The following is a 16,243-nucleotide window of genomic DNA, read 5'->3' as shown; positions in this document are numbered from 1 at the left end:
TAGTTGTCACATGACCAACCACTTCCTTCTCATCTTTAATCATACTTGGCAACATACTTTTAAACCATAGCTAATGCTAACCAAAATTTAAAGCCAATGTCAGAACCAAAGTTAACACTAAATATGCTCAATGGTGAAAGAGGAAGCATTTGTATTAAGAGGAAAACACAATCTCTCGCAGCCTTCCCATTACCTTAATTAGGATTCAGCAGCAGGCTACAGCAGCGCTATGTTGCTTTGCATTCAATACAGCATATTTTAAATACCATGAGAGTTGAGGCATGCTGTAAAATGTGAAAAGGTTCTCCCTCTACAAAGTCCAGGCAATCCTAGTTGATCTATTTTTTGTTAAAATAATAAAAATTGAAGGCTGCTATAAGATAGAAAGTAGAAACAAAAGTAGTACTGAAAATCCAACTTTTTAGGCATCTTTAATATTATCTTAGCATTTTTAGCATTAAATGCTTAAATTCTAAACAATAGTTAATAAAGCACACAAGAGCACAAAGCCAGGCAGGTTGACAGTTTTAAGTGTGGTCTGTCATTTATCGACTAGAGCCTACTGGGTGGTTCAGACAGAATGCACATACTACATGAGATGCTAGAGGGCGGGGTTGTATATATAGTACTAAGCATGTTTCCCAATTTCTAAAAGCAGCTCAAGTGAGCTCAAATATACAACAAAATCAGACTTTGATGTGGCAAACGTGTCTAACATTTTCTTGCGTGTGTAAATACAGCCTTGAGCCTCACACTGGTTTAAATGTCTAATTTTACAAGTAGATTCCTATTCCCCTAATTCCTACTCAAGCCAATCAGATGCAGTTATCCAACAAGTCCATGCATTTGCCTGAAAGCATCTCAACACCTATTCTGATTACCATTTTTTTCTTAGCTTTGCAATGCATGCTACTTTGAATCCATAACTGTTTAACCAAACTCACTGATCACTCATCAATTTTAGGGTTAGAACATGTTCCAAATCTGAACCCTGAAATTTATGTACCAGCCACCATCATTTCTACTGAAATTCTAGTAGGCGTTTCCCCTGAGCTACAATAGGATAGCTGGAATAATGGCACAGGATACTAGATTATGCTTTTTTATTCAAAAGCTAAGATAGCATCAATATCCATGTCATGGTGAATCAGAACACATGTAAAATACCTTACAATACATTAGATTCCAAAAAGGTACCAAAAAGTACAGTAAAATTAACACTTCCGTTAGAGGAAATGTATGACACAAAACCAATACAAAATAAAAAGGTGGAAAGTGACACTGGTTCCCTAAAATGCATCTCATTCTGTACAACTGGAATAACGTAGTTCATAGTTAACTCCAAGAGGCAGTCCCTAGATGCAGAGCTGCAGCTTTAAGCAGACCATCAAAATCAGTTTCAATTTAACCTATCAATAAAATCATTAATCTTCAGCAAGGCTGAAATTTACACACCACACTGTCTAGACAACTATTATCTGTAAATATTAAACAAAGACATTTCCAGGGAGCTCTTCAGATACACATAACAGGCCATAGAAATGTATTGTAAAGTTAATTTTGGTACATAATTGTAATGTCCATCTACAGCATTGAGTACAAAACCTATGCAGTTGTTTTCTGCATTACAGCGTGCCACTGCATACCTGAATACCTTTTTGATCAATATGGCTTGTAGTTATTCTGATGACCACGTCTTGGAGCTTTCCCATAATTTGAACTGCCTTGACCTATAAACAAGAGATCAAATGCATTAAACTGCTATTAAGTTATGCTTGCATATACCTAATACAGTTCTCTTTACTTACTGTAATCATAGCCCGGTCCATATCCAAAATACCCATATCCTGAATAATCATAGCCTCCATAGCCATCATAACCTTCCTGATAGCCGTATCCTTGACTCCCATAACCCTGGTTCCAGTAATTGCCATAACCTGGACTCCAATTTTGACTTTGAGCTATAGAAAGGAAAACCATCCACAAAATCCCATTTTAGTATAGAGGTTTGTTTTAGAATGTGTCCATACTAACGTACTGTGCATAATACGTACCTCTTCTTCCGCCTCTTCCTCGGCCACCCCCAGATCCAAACTGTTGTTGCTGATACACTTCTTTCGGTTGTGCAACCTTTATCTCACACTGGGGAGAAAAAAATCAAGGTTTGTATTTCAAACACTTCCTTCCAACATTTATCTATGGTTGAAATAATGTATTTTTTTAATTTGAATAGAATTCCCACATGTTATTAACATATTAGGCTCAGAGTAGATTCAAGTTTTCATCTGAATCTCTAGCTACTGGATGGAAAGAGGCAGGACAGCAGGACTTTTAAACACTTATCTTCAGTGTGCATCTTAAAAAGACTCAAATCACTAGAATTTATAATGATTAAAGTTGATGGCAGCCTCTCTATTTTAGTCCATTTATTCCATGCACAATTGTCCTCCAAATAACAATGCTATGCATGTCAACCTGCTGTCCTAGGATTCCAAGTCAACAGCATGCAATTTCCCTTTAAAAGTTTTCTATCAAATGCTTCCATTCAAAACAGTCCCCTCTGTGATCAGTTAGACAACCTCCTTTGACTTGTTTGGTATGGCAAAGCACATCCTAAACAATGTAAGCTTCACCTTACAAAGAATATGGTGGTAAGACTATGTATTTTAATCAATTTTTAAAATTAAGCCAGGGTTTTTTTCCAAAAGTCTGTTTTTAACCAGTTGTCTTGGCACTTAAGATAAGTAAAACTACAAAAAATAATAGAAGATTACTGCCCCTTTGTCCCTGAATTCTTCCAAAAAGTCTTTCCAGAGTAATGGAAAGGAGTGTTTGCTACTCCTGAACAATGTGGGGTACATAAAACTGGGCAGAGTGGAGATCCATTCACACAAAGTGTTGTTGCCTGAGTTGGGATTTCAAGAAGCTTTTCAGGAACAAGGGCAATTCCTTGGATCATTTATCTTAAAATTCAATAGATGTTTTAAAAACATTGGTTTAATGTCTATAAAACTTTGCAAAGGAAGTCCCAAACTCCATAAATTACACTGGTCTCTTAAAAGTGACCATTCTATCTTAAGGTTTGCCATCTGTGGCTAAAAACTATTAATAATTTTTTTGGCTTCTACTAGACACAGGGACTAGCAAGATAGGTGCTAGATCAGGCATAGGCAAACTCGGCCCTCCAGATGTTTTGTGATTACAACTCTCCCCATCCCTGACCACTGGTCCTGTTAGCTAGGGGTTATGGGAGTTATAGTCCCAAAATATCCGGAAGGCTGAGTTTGCCTACTCCTGTGCTAGATATTGGAAATGCTATCCAGCATAATATAAATCAAAGAACCCTGTGCTATTATATGCTCTGTCTTCCCTCCCTACGGGCTCAATTGAGTTACTTTCACACTGCATCCACACCAACAAACTATGGTTGTATGAAACTCTGCAAATCAAGATCAAAAATTAATGATAGTCTAAAAGGGTCACACAACCTATAGCAGCACTAAATAAATAAAAATAAAACCACTATCTATATTTGTACCTACTCTTAACTATCAAAAGGAATTAGTGTAAAAATATTTTTTGGGGATGGGGAGCACCAAATATTGTCCTCACTCAGGGGACTGTATTACCAAAGTCACCCCCCCCCCCGGTCTATATGGAAGTTTGAAATGTAACATCTAACTTGTTTCCATGGAAGCTGTTCCAGAAGGAAGGAAGGAAGGAAGGAAGGAAGGAAGGAAGGAAGGAAGGAAGGAAGGAAGGAAGGAAGGAAGATGCTCCTTGAAGTGTACAGGGACGGAGTATTTGCAATCATGATTTGATGTTACATCTGATCCACCTTGCTAACAAAGATCATTTGTGGAAACCATATGTATGTCCTTCCATTATTTTATGTCCTTCAACTACTCAAGCAATGTGGCATTTCCCCAATGGACACTACCAACTAAAATCAGTATTGCCATTTTATTTTCTGTAACCTAGAGAAGAAGAATTAAGTAACTACCAACTCTTGTTTCTAGAAACACTAGACTCTGAAAACTTTCAAATAAGCGCTTGTAGTATTGCAGCCTTAAACTTTCAAGTGAGTGATCTACACTGGTTCCTTAAATGTGTACAAATTGCATGTAATTCTTTGGCTGTCTCTTAAGATGTAATTCTATTGTGCAGATGGCATGGGGACTGCATGAGCAAAAGACTGTGGGCATTATTACGTTCCAAACCTATGGGCTCAGCTCAGTCCCTGTGCATAGCTTCCATGCACAAAGACGTTCATAGAACAGCCTTGTTTCTTCATCCAGCTGTAACACATGGTGTGTGCAGGGATCATCGCAGGCCTTTATACAAACTGGGGGGGTGTGTGGGTGTGGGTGTCACTTGTGTGAAAGCGAAGAGAAAATGAAAAACAAACTCATGTGTCTTATAATGATCCTACATATACAAGTAGATTAGATCAACCACAATCAGGTTTCAGTTGTTATTGGACCTAGTTAATAGGCATGGTTGTTGAGGAAATACCAACATTGAAAGCTTATATACCCAGAGGTAGTATTTTAGAACAAGGGTGTCTTCAGCTCTGAACAAACAAACTATAAATGCTATGCAGCAGTAAATCTTTTCCAACTGTATTTTCACATAAACACAAATTAACCACTGTATGAACAGCCCCTAAAAAAAATAATCTTAAAGTTAGTTCATTAAAACATGAATACCCACCTTGCTACCACTGACATTGTGGAATTTTTTCTCCAAAATCTTTTTCACTGGATCTTCTTCTTTAAAGGTGATGAACACAAACCCCCTTCTTTTATTGGTCTTTGGATCCATTGGTAGTTCAATTGCCTCAATCTAATGAAACATAATAATTTCCATTCAAAGTTTCATAAATTTCACTGCATTACTGTACCTTATAACCCCATCCTGCAAGTCTCAGATTTCAGTGTACAATTGCCCAGTGTTAAAATAAGTTGAATTCAATGGTTAATGTCAGAGCTGCCCCTAGGTCCCAGCTCACAGAGGACCAACGCCAGGCTGTCGTTATGTACAAAAGTCTTTATTGAGGTTCAGTTTCCATTTCAAAGCCGCAGCGCGCAGCTCTACGTCTTAAACCCTAGACCGGCGAAGTCCCGTCTGAATCTCCTCCCCTCTGACACCAGTTTAAGATCCTAGCCCTGCTCCACCTTTTCCGCTGCTTTCTCCTCCTCTGGGTCCTCCTGCCCGCTGTGGCATCCCCCTTTCTGGACTCTTCTGACGCTGAGTCGCTTAACTCCTCCCCCTGCCTCCGGCGGGCTTTAGGACCCGGTTCCCAATCCTCATTCTCTGCTGTCCCGCGCTCCTGTACATTTGAACTTGCCTCTCGCGCCAACCCAGTGACCTTCCTCCTGACCGTTACACTACTTCTGTCACTGCTTCCCTCTTCCGGGATACTGGCCGAATCTGACCTCCCCTCCGTTGTCTGACTCTCCGATGGAGGTGTGGTCAGCCCTGCCTTATCTTCTCTCCCTGGTGGGGAATGCACTGGCCCCGATCCTTGGGACTCTTCCCCCCCACTCTGCTCTGGTGGGGAAGCTGGTCCTGATTTCCAACTGCTGCTCTGGGAGTCCCTGCTGCCCCCTTGCTCCTGGGGCGTTCCCCTTGGGAACCCCCTTCCCCTGGCCACTGGCACCCCCTTCTGTGAATCTTCCGATTCGCTGGAGAGGCTCATGGAATCCCTCGGGCCACTGTCATCTTCTCCTACGCTGCCCTCAGATTCTTCCCCTTCGCTCTCCATCTCCCCTCTTCCCTGTGCTTCTGCTCCTGAACCCCTGACAGTTAAGTTCTAAGATTTTCTTGGAAGAAAGCAACAACCGGGTCTCAAAAGCAAATAATTAGTGCTTTATGAAACTATAATGGGGGAAGGCCTTTGGTCTACTGACTTGTCAAATTATTACATCCAAGGCTCAATCCCTCAGACTGAACAGTCTTTATCAGGAAAAGTTTTAAGATCCTAAAAAGCAGCATCATTTAAGATCGTATCAGTCAGTGTCAGATCTAGCTACTACAGTATGCAGTGATACATGGCTTTATGTAGGACTATCAGGGCATTTCCAATTCCCATATTTTTCCCAACTATGAGTTGGTTGAAAGACTGGCATATCAGGTGCATGAATGTGTATGTATCATGTAGCAGTCAATATGGCTCTAGAGCCCAAAGTATACCCAATATTTCCAATTATGTAATTCTGAATCTGAAATTCTTATGTGAGAACACGATGCTGGACTAGGTGGGCCTTTGGTCTGTTTCAACATAATTCTTATTTTCTTAGTTCCTGTTTTATTTAAACTCTTCCCCTGATTACACACCTCTCCAAACTCTCCAAAATATTCTCTGATTTTGTCTTCTGCTGCTTCTGGGTTAAGTCCACCAACAAATATTTTCTTCACAGGATCCTTTTTCATTGCCATTGCCTTTTTAGGATCAATCACTCGGCCATCCAATTTATGTTCTTTCTGTTCCAAAACCTACAAAGTAGTTTAATAAATCAGAATGAAACTGGCAGGATATACAAAAGTATTAAAATGTTAGGGTTTAAATCCTTTCAACTCACTTTGTCAACGCTTGCTGCCTCTTTGAACAGAATGAATCCAAAACCTCTTGATCTGCCTGTGTTAGGATCCATCTTTATTGTGCAGTCAGTCACTTCACCAAATTTTGTAAAGTAGTCTTTCAAGTCTTTTTTGCTTGTATCCCAACTGAGACCACCAACAAACATTTTCCTGAAATAATGTTCAAGTGTTAACTTTAATGAAGCAACATGGTATAGCCTAAGGTGCTTACAATTATGAAAGTCAGTATCTTAACATGCAACATAAACAGGCAACTGATGTCATCAATTTCCTTTAAACTGTGACATTAAATCTCACTTCCCAAATATGTATTTAGATTTAACTACCAGAAAATAAGTACAAAGTGTTATATTAGAAATTCAATTTTCTCCCAAATCAGTCTATTTCAGGTTTCTGCTGTCTGTAACAAAAACTAAATACAAGGTTAAAATACTATGCATGCTACACATTGATATTATAAGTGGGGAAAATATTGCAACTCATATTGTCATTTCTAGTCTCATCAAAACAGGTATAAATGAGTACCTGTTTTACTTTCTATGACTATTCTCTATTGCTCAGTACTTTTAGAAATTTATGGACATGCTGCATACTCCTCTGACATTTCAAAAATCAAGCATGTAAAAGAAGCCTACCAAATTTGAGCATCATCGTAACCTTTTTATGTTGATTTGAATGTCTTAGGTTACTGATACAACAGAAATAAGACTTAGCAGTTTCATTAAGCCACATATTGGGAATCACTACTCACAACAGATTTCTTAACCGTTCCTAAGATGCGTCTGATCATAGGAGCGTCACTCAAACAAGTTAGTCCCAAATAATAATAAAATAATAAAATGAAAAGAAATAAAAAGCATAGTCTTACAAAGTTAAAAAAGTATCAACTGACTGTTTACAGTCAGTGTTTATCCTACAGTTCAGGTAAGAGACCGTGTGAAATTCTATTTAGCATTTGCTAAGCAGTCTGGAATATTGTTTAAATGTGTCATAAAATTTGTGTTCTATTCCTAAAGAGAGAAAGAGTGTTGCCTGGCAGCAGCAAAAAGTACTATGATTCTTTTTTAAAGCATAAATGTTTGTAAGCAACCTACTTTTATCAAATGCATTTTAAAAAACCCAAGATTAATATAGAAACTGCTTAGTTGTTTGATCAAGTTGTTTATACATTCACTGCTCCTGTTTCACAAAAAACGTTGCCCATTTAAGTATGAAAGCTTAAAAAGCATCTCCATTGCTGCAAAGCCAATAAAATAGCATGGAGTCAAGTCAGGGGGTTTTAGTTTGTCCAATTGCTTTTTAGGAGAGTCAACTGAAATCGCTAACGAAACATTAAAAAAAAGGGGGGTGGAGGGACGCGGGGAAGAACTGAAGGTCAAGTGTGGTCCAAGAATAGAAGGCAAACTGCTCAGTTTCACTTCAAGGAGGCTACTTTTTAAGATATCAAACTTCCTAAACAAGAACGCACCTATGGAAAGTGTCCCGCGCTTCACCCAACTACCGTCGACTTCCGTCAAGAGGCAAGAGGAAGCGAGTCAGTGTATTTGAGGAAAGCACGCAAGCAGGCGGGGGAGAAGGGGGCGGGGGAGATGAGATATCTCTTCAAATTTTGTAGATCTGCAACCCTATTACGCGGTCCCTACACACCGCCAAGAGATCGCGCCAAAAAAAGCGCGCAAGGAAAAACTCGCCGCAGCTCCGAAAAGCAAAAAAAATGCGCCCAGCCCCTCCCCCCCACCACATGGCGCCAACAAAAGGCAGCTCCAGAACAAAGGAGGAGGTCCCGCCGTCGCAGCCCAGGCCCGGCTTATTGTGTGCTTCAGCCCCAAAAGCGAAGTCGCGAGGGAAGCGAAGCGCGCGCCCCCGCCCCGTTATAGCGCAACAGCTACCCTTTGTCCAAAAAAACCCACAATCAAACAAAAGCCCGCACCAAACAGGAAAAGGGCGCGCAGGGCTGAGGCGAAGCGACAGGGCCTCGGGCCTGTCATCCCGAGCATTTCTACGGCCCGGCCCGCCTGACGCGACCCGAAAAATAAAGGTGAAGATAAAATTAGGAAGCAGCTCTGCTCACCCCGCATCCTCCTCGTTCTTGCTGGCGTTGATCTGGTCGCCTTCGGCTCCGTTCTGGCTCCCAGCGGCCTCCGCCGAAGCCTCCGACTGCCCCGCCGCCTCCTCCTCCGTCGCCGCCGCCGCCGCCGCCTCCTCCTCCTCCTCTTCTTCCTCGGCTACGGCCACCGCCGCCAGCTCCTCTTCCTCCTCCTCCTCCAGCTGCTGGTCCGGCTGCTGCTCCTCATCGCCGCCGCTGGCGGAACCCTCGGCCGCTGCTGCCGCCGCCGCCGCCGCAGCCTCGTGCCCATTTTGGGTGGCGCCGAACTGGTGCTCCACCTCGGCCATGGTCGATGCTGCCGCTGCCTCGAACCTGCGCGAGCGACAACAACGGAAGTCCCCCGCCCTCCCGTCAGTGGGGCCTAGCAAGGGGAAGGAAGGCGCCTCTCCGGGTGCCCAAGCCGCCTCTCAACCACCCGCCTTCCCCTCTCGGGGGCTCTAGGAACTCACGTTTAAAGAGCCGCTCCCCTCACGATCTCAGGCGACCCCGCGATCCGGTTCCACGAGCCTTTTGCTCCCGTAGTCGTCAGCCGCTGCTCCGCCCCTCCCGCGCAGTTCCTGACGGACGAGCAGACACGGCAGTTCGGCGCTACCCGAAGGGGGAAAAGCACGTTCCCGCGCCGCTTCCTTTTATAGACTCCTCGGGGCCGCGCGGGCACCCTCCAGCAAGCCTCCCGCTCATTGGCCGAGCGCAGCAGGCACCCGCATAGAAGGGCATTTCTCATACGTCGCGGGTAGGCCCATGCGCTCTCTTCACCTCCTACTCCTAGCTCTGCGGCCTGGCCTAGGCCTGCGGCTAGCCTGTGGAAATGTCGAAATAGAAACCTAAAGGCCTCACAGTTAAAAAGGCAGAGAGCGCGAAGGAGTCCTCCCCCTTCCCCTTGAGACCACAAATTCCCGTATGGGAGGAAGCACTATTAATCTCTCAACACAAATATCCCCGAATAAGCATAGCTGGTTGCTCTGAGGCACCGGCAGCGACCAGCCCCCACAGCCCCGAGCGGCGCCTCCCCACCGCATTTCCCCAGCAGGCCAAAACCGCCCGCTTCGCCGCCCAGAGCGGAAGGCTGAGGGAATGGAGACGCCGGCTGCCCCCGTTCTCTCCCCCCCCCCCCACGCAAGGGAGCAACGGGAATCGGAGCGGCTGCTGTCACTCCGCTGTGCTCGCTCTCTGAATATGGTCCAGTGATTGGGGTGAGGCCCACTGCAGTGCCCAGAAGCACGAGGTCACTGCTACATAACCCTCCAACATTCTCCAACATTTCCCCGATGAAAACAGGGACGCCCCACTCCCTAATGGTAATTTAACTATTTATACCCCACACATCTTACTCAGTTTGCACCAGCCACCCTGGGCAGCTTCCAACATATATAAAAACACAATAAAACATTAAACATAAAAAAATCCTTCCCTATACAGGATTGCCTTCAAACGGATCGGGGGTCAGATAATGCCATACCTGCCAACATTTCTCCGATGAAAATAGGGACATGCTAAGGAAAAGTGGGGGGGGCGCGGGGGGCGCAGTGGGTAAAACCTCAGTACCTAGAACTTGCTGATCGTAAGGTCGGTGGCATTCGGTCCCAGCTCCTGCCCACCAAGCAGTTTGAAAGCACCCCTAAGTGCAAGTAGATAAATAGGTACCACTTTATAGTGGGAAGGTAAATGGCATTTCCGTGTGTGGCGCTGGTGCTGGCTTGCCAGCTGCAGCTTCGTCACGCTGGCACGTGACCCGGAAGTGTCTTCGGATGGCGCCGGCTCCCGGCCTCTTGAGCGAGATGAGCGCGCAACCCTAGAGTCGGACACGACCTTGACCTTTAAGGAAAAGTGGGGCATTCCGGGATCAAATCAGAAACCGGGACGGCTTCTCTGAATCAGGGATGTCCCTGGAAAATAAGGACACTTGGAGGGTCTGCTGCTAGGATGAGCCACTGCTGCTTCCTCTCCCCATGTCGCTGTAGGGATTGAGACTCCTCACCTGAGAACTAGACACGATGGGGGGGGGCAAATGAGTGGATGCAGCTGTATGATTCTAGCAAGCCACTTGGCTGCCCAAGCAGCAGAGGTAGCTGCAACTTGGATTAGCTTTCTTTGGCCTTTCGGTTTTATATCCTGTGAAGGAACACATCGAATAAAGGGGGGTAGTGGGGTCCTGAAGTGCCTTCTTTTCCCTTTCCATGCTGACAGGGCCATTCCTTTTTACATACACTACATTCTGTGCCACTAAGAGGGCACAATACCCCTAAAGGCACGCACCCTTAGGTTAACACAAGCATTAATACATCCAAAGAATTGGGGAATCCAATCTCAGCACAGTTGCCTCTCTAAGGAGCAGAATAAAGCATATCTTTATTCTAGGAATTTCCTCTTTGCCAGCATTATCAGCTATGTCACTCTGTTATAAAATAATGTTTCTCTATGTTGGGAGATGGGGTGGCAAGACCTCCCAAATCCCTAGATTCAGTAAAAGGTGAGCAAACTGATAAATTATTTAATTTAGCAAGTTAACTTCCTCATGAGGCCAGGTTGGTGGTGGCTAGCCATGGGTGGGCCATTGAAGAAACAATGGTGCTGATATCCAGTCACTAGCCCTTCAAGGGAAGATAACTAAATTTGTGAACCAGTTGCAGAGGGTGTGATGTCATCACAGGAAAAAGTGCCTTTTGCAGCAGGTGTTTGAAACTGAAGTTGCCAGAGTGACAGGTGGCAATAGGCTGCACCAGGAGACCAGGAACAGAGGTGCTTGGCAAGGAACTGTATTGGCACCCCTTTCCCTGTCCCCTTGCACCCTTGGCATGGAGATGTTGACTGCCCAGAGCAGTGGAGGAACAGCCCAGGGAGTGCATAGTTGGGCAAGCAGAATCATGGCTACTCCGAACCAGAGTGGAGTGGTGTGATTTTAGCGCTAACATAGCCATTCCCTAGGTATGTCCCTGCCAGCATGGCTGGTTTTTGCCATGGACTCAAGCTTACTGAAGTTACAAAAGACACTCTTGAGGTGTAATGTTCTGCACCCTTCCATTGAAGGATTCAGGTTGTAAATATGTGTAAATAAACCGTAATTCATAATACACTATAGCCTCGGTTGTGCCTTAATTTTCTAAAGTAAACATAAACCCTGGTTAAGTCCAGGATCTCTGGAATCTTGTGTACCGCTTGGCTGAGACTGAGGTAGCCTGCAACTATATATCTTGGCCCAGGATGTTGGTCTTCATCAGGCTTCGGTTTCATGCAATATTCGGCAAAATGGTTGATGAGTCTCTGTACAGCTTCCTTGGAGTGCGCTGTCAAGGCTGTGTCATCTGCAAACAACATCTCTTGGCTAAGGACCTGCCACACTTTCATCTTGGCACGGAGACATGTCAGGTTGAGCAGACCCCCGTTGCTCCTTGATTGAAAGTACACCCCGTCTTCAGTCAAGCTGAAGGCATATGAGAGCACCAGGGAGAAGAATATGCCAAAGAGAGTTGAGGTGAGAACACAGCCCTGTTTCACACTGCTCTTTATAGGCAAGGCATCTGAGGATGAGCCATCATATTGGATGGTGCTACACATGTTCTCATTGAAGAAAACAATCATATTGTGAAGCTTAAGTGAGCGTTCTATCTTGTTGAGCAATGTGAAGTCCTTTTGATGTGAGTAGGTCAAATGTTACATATATAAAATGCTTTCACACATAACATGCTTATAGCCCATATAAAACATTTTGAAGAGCACTTGGGTTCCGCTTTGAAAATAAAAAAATAATTATTATTCTGCCTCAGAAAAGCCATTCTTATCCCTGTTTTATTTTTCTCACACCTCATAGCCTGCCCTGCCCTGTCCTCCTTTCCTGCTCTTATTTCCTTCAGTCAGCCTAACATCTTTCTCATAACATATTGTCTCCACAAAGCCAGAAGCTACGCAGGACTCCAGGTTCTATTGATTTAGCCCTAAGGGGGAGAGGTGCAAACAGCATCTGCAGCCATCAACTCAGCAAGACTTTCCTGTCTCCCACTTTTTCACAGGTAGGTGTCCTGCTGTGAGCAAATCTATATTTGCTGTAGAACTGGTAAGGAAGCAAAGAACAATGGACATGAAGAATGTGTGTATGCAAAGAATAGCACTTCAAAGAAATATTCCTGTTAGACTATTCTGAAATATGTGTAAGCACACAGGTACTTAGAATGTTAGTGCAAGGCAAGCTCATTCAGTTAAACTGCCTGTTAGCTTCAAGCCCTTTTTTCTAAAAACCTGTCAAATTATAACTGAGGTTAGCTGGCTAGGGAAGAGGCAACTGGTTCTTTAGTAATACCAATTTTGGGGAAAGGGACAAAATGTTTTCACCTGACTGCAGTGGCTTTACATTCTCTCCAAAAATCAATGTCTCCCTGTGACTTGTATGGCCAAAATTAAAATTGAGCTTCAGATTGTGACAAATACTTTGCCAGTAGTATGCAATATGTCAATACTTGTTTTTATGGAGAAAATCTGTGGCTGATGGGACAATAAATAACTTGCTGGGAAATACGTTCCACTGAAATCAGTATCACTGCTGAGTAAACATAATTTGTAATAGTCTGTGAAACAATGGAATACATGGTATGCAGTTAACTGCTTAGTAGATTAGTATAAATTAAGGCATGTGACAGATCAGTACGGAACATAGATGTCCCAACCACTTCCTGTTTCTTCTGGCTGCAAGGAGGAATTGTATAAATATCCTTGTGGGCCAAATGTTAGAGGATATGCCCTCTTGTAATGAGATGTACATTTAGATAATTTTCAATTGCTGGTAGGCAAGACCGCAATCCTATGCACATTTACTTGGAAGCAAGTTCAGTTGTATATTGAACTTGGGATTTACTTTTTGCAAAAGCAAAAAATTCTGAAGGCTACAATCCCTCATGCACAATTACTAGGGAGTAGCTCCCCTTGATCTTTATATAAGTTACTTTCAAGTACGGTAAGTATGTGCAAGTTTTGGGCTGTAACAGACAAATGACATGCTCAATATGCAGTCCTATGCCACTTACCTAGGAGTAAGCCCCACTGAACTCAGTTCTGAAGTTAGTGTGCCCAAGTGTGCAGCCTTTGGTTTGCTATTTAAACAAAAAATCAATCCATCTTTCTAGCCTCAGCACTCTTGAAATGGATCTCAAAGTAAAAAAACAACAACAATCCAGTAATACCACAATGTTGTAGACAATAAACACACAGCACTTCGTTAAACTAATTGTCTCCCATAAGAGGCAGTAATGAACATCACCTTATTTGGTTTTAAAAGAGATTGAGACAAAGGCTATCAGTGGCTACCAGCCACAATAACTATGTTCTACCTCCACCGTTAGAGACAGAGTTGTAGAATTCTGAATACCAGTTGCTAGAAACTGCAGAGAGAGAGATACTGTGCTCAGATCCTGCTTGTGGCTTCCCACAGACATGTTCAACACCTTGCTTGTTGGCCTGCAGGGTCCCTCAGGGTTCTGTTCTGTCCCCATACTATTTAACATTCACATGAAAATGCTAATGACACCCAGCTCCTAAATCCAAGGAAGCTGTCTTGGTTCTAAACTGGTGTCCGACATCAGTAATGGAATGGATGAAGGTGAACAAACTGCAACTTAATCCAGATAAGACAGAAGTGCTATGGTCAGCTGGAAAGCAGAACAAGGAATCCAGCCTGTGCTGGATGGGAGTAACACTCCACCTGAAGTCACAGGTTTATAGTTTGGGCATGCTCCTGGACTCAGGCCTGAGCATGGACAAAACATGGTAAACAGATAAAACATAATTCAGCTAGAACTATCAGCATCTGGTATTCACAACAGGATAACTTATACACAGCTATAAGACAGAGATGGGACTGCAGAACATCTTCATTTGCTTTACTGAAAGGCCAGCAACTTTAGGCTCCCCCTTTCCTTGAGCTCTTTACATTCCAGCTGGTCACTACAAGAACTCTACAAAAGCAACTGTCCATCTCGCTGACTTGTCTACTGTGACTGACAGCATCTCTCCAGGGTTTGGCACAGGGGCTTTTTCTAGCCCCACCTGAAGATGCTGGGGATTGAATTTGGGACCTCCCTGCATGCAAGAGAGATGCTCTACAACTGAGCTGTGGTGTTGTATAGAGTGGTCACTTATATGCAATGCCAAAAAAGAGGAATGAATAACCAAAAAGTACAAAAGAGGAACATATGTGTCAGAGCTGCCTCCAGGTCCCAGCTCACAGAGGACCAACGCTAGGCTGTAGTTATGTACAAAAGTCTTTATTGAGGTTCAGTTTCCATTTTAAAGCCGCAGCGCGCAGCTCTACGTCTCGACCTTAGACCGGCGAAGTCCCGTCTGAGTCTCCGCCCCTTCCACACCAGTTTAACACTCCCGCTTTGCTCCACCTCTTCCTAAGTTCCTTTCTCCTCTGGGCCCTCCTGCCCGCTAGGGTTTCATCCTTTCTGGACTCCTCTGACGCTGACCCTGATGATTCTTCCCCCTCCCTCCAGCGGGCTTTAGGACCTGGTTCCCTATCTGGGCTACCTTCTGTGCCGCTCGCCTGTACATTTGAACTTGGCGCGCGTGCCCAGCCTGCAACTTTCCTCTTGACCGTTCCCTCGCTCTCCGATGGAGGCGTGGCCAACCCTGACTCATCTTCTCTCGCTGGTGGTGCATATGTGGACTCTGATACCTGGGACTCCTCCCCCCCACTACGCTCTGGTGGGGAAGCTGGTCCTGATTTCCAACTGCTGCTCTGGGAGTCCCCGCTGGCCCCTTGCTTCTGGGGTGTCCCCCTTGGGTCCCCCCTTGCCCTGCCCATTGGCGCCCCCTTCTGTGAATCTTCCGATTCGCTGGAGAGGCTCACGGAATCTATCGGGCTGCTGTCATCTTCTCCTACGCTGCCCTCAGATTGCTCCCCCTCGCTCTCCATCTCCTCTCCTCCCTGCGCTCCCGCTGAGTCCCTGACAATATGTTTGCATTAAAATTGCATATACAGTACTAATTTATAGTAATAGATGCAAATTTAGAAATGATTAATTTAACTATAAATACAGCACATCTCACCATTGTGAGGAAGGCTATGATTAGAGCTGTGTGCTAGGTGATCTGACAGCTTATTCTGCTGTCCAAGTGCTAACTGTTGAACTGTTAATTTCCCTTTTTATGGCTCATTACACTAGGCTTGGACCGAACGCCACCTCAAAAAAAAGACACCTTCAAATAGAGAACTGCCCTCCGTTTGAAGGACACATGGCCACCATAATTCTGTAACAAAAAAGTGCCTAAACTTGCTTCCCTGCTCCCAGTGTCTCCTCCCTTTTCCTTTTGCTGTCAGACTGCAAGCCTGAGAGCAGGGACTCTTATTACTAATATTATTACTAATATTATGAACAGGTAGTATTTTATGATGATATTTTAACTGCTTTATTTTCCCATTTTCCATGGATTATTTTTTTTACGTGCACCACTTAGAAATGCAAATAAAATAATTAAGCTCCATATAAATGTATTGAATATTTTTAAAATGCAAACTGCTTTGGGGTCACTTGGTGATGACAA

The 16,243-nt window shown here is 44.1% G+C and overlaps 1 protein-coding gene across 2 annotated transcripts; it reads right to left on the bottom strand.

Annotated features, from left to right (window-relative positions):
* Positions 1-406: 406 nt before the first annotated feature.
* Positions 407-9,341, bottom strand: HNRNPAB (heterogeneous nuclear ribonucleoprotein A/B). Of its 2 annotated transcripts, XM_079967624.1 has the most exons (8): positions 9,160-9,341; positions 8,675-9,022; positions 6,585-6,753; positions 6,340-6,498; positions 4,714-4,845; positions 2,055-2,142; positions 1,809-1,961; positions 407-1,730 (listed from the first exon to the last, which is right to left on the bottom strand). In XM_079967624.1, exons 2-8 carry the CDS (start codon positions 8,995-8,997, stop codon positions 1,663-1,665), a joined length of 1,092 nt encoding a protein of 363 aa, XP_079823750.1. In that variant the 5' UTR covers positions 8,998-9,022; positions 9,160-9,341; the 3' UTR covers positions 407-1,662. The 2 variants fall into 2 exon arrangements, with proteins under 2 accessions (XP_079823750.1, XP_079823751.1); XM_079967625.1 differs by lacking the exon at positions 1,809-1,961 and having other exon boundaries at positions 9,160-9,335.
* Between the last annotated feature and the right edge of the window lie 6,902 nt (positions 9,342-16,243).

This window comes from Podarcis cretensis (genome assembly GCF_951804945.1).
Source record: "Podarcis cretensis genome assembly, chromosome: 2".
In the NCBI taxonomy this organism is placed as follows: domain Eukaryota; kingdom Metazoa; phylum Chordata; class Lepidosauria; order Squamata; family Lacertidae; genus Podarcis; species Podarcis cretensis.
The sequence above is the reverse complement of the archived record's forward strand: the minus strand, read 5'-3'. Positions and strand labels throughout refer to the sequence as shown.

What these genes read in the sequence shown, in the direction of transcription:
- HNRNPAB (XM_079967624.1), bottom strand. Translation starts at nt 8,997, where the DNA reads ATGGCCGAGGTGGAGCACCAGTTCGGCGCCACCCAAAATGGGCACGAG. An exon ending in AGGCAGCAAGCGTTGACAAA is followed by an intron (nt 6,499 to 6,584) that starts GTGAGTTGAAAG and finishes ACTACTTTGTAG; the next exon opens with GTTTTGGAACAGAAAGAACA. An exon ending in AGGAAGAGGCGGAAGAAGAG is followed by an intron (nt 1,962 to 2,054) that starts GTACGTATTATG and finishes TCCTTTCTATAG; the next exon opens with CTCAAAGTCAAAATTGGAGT.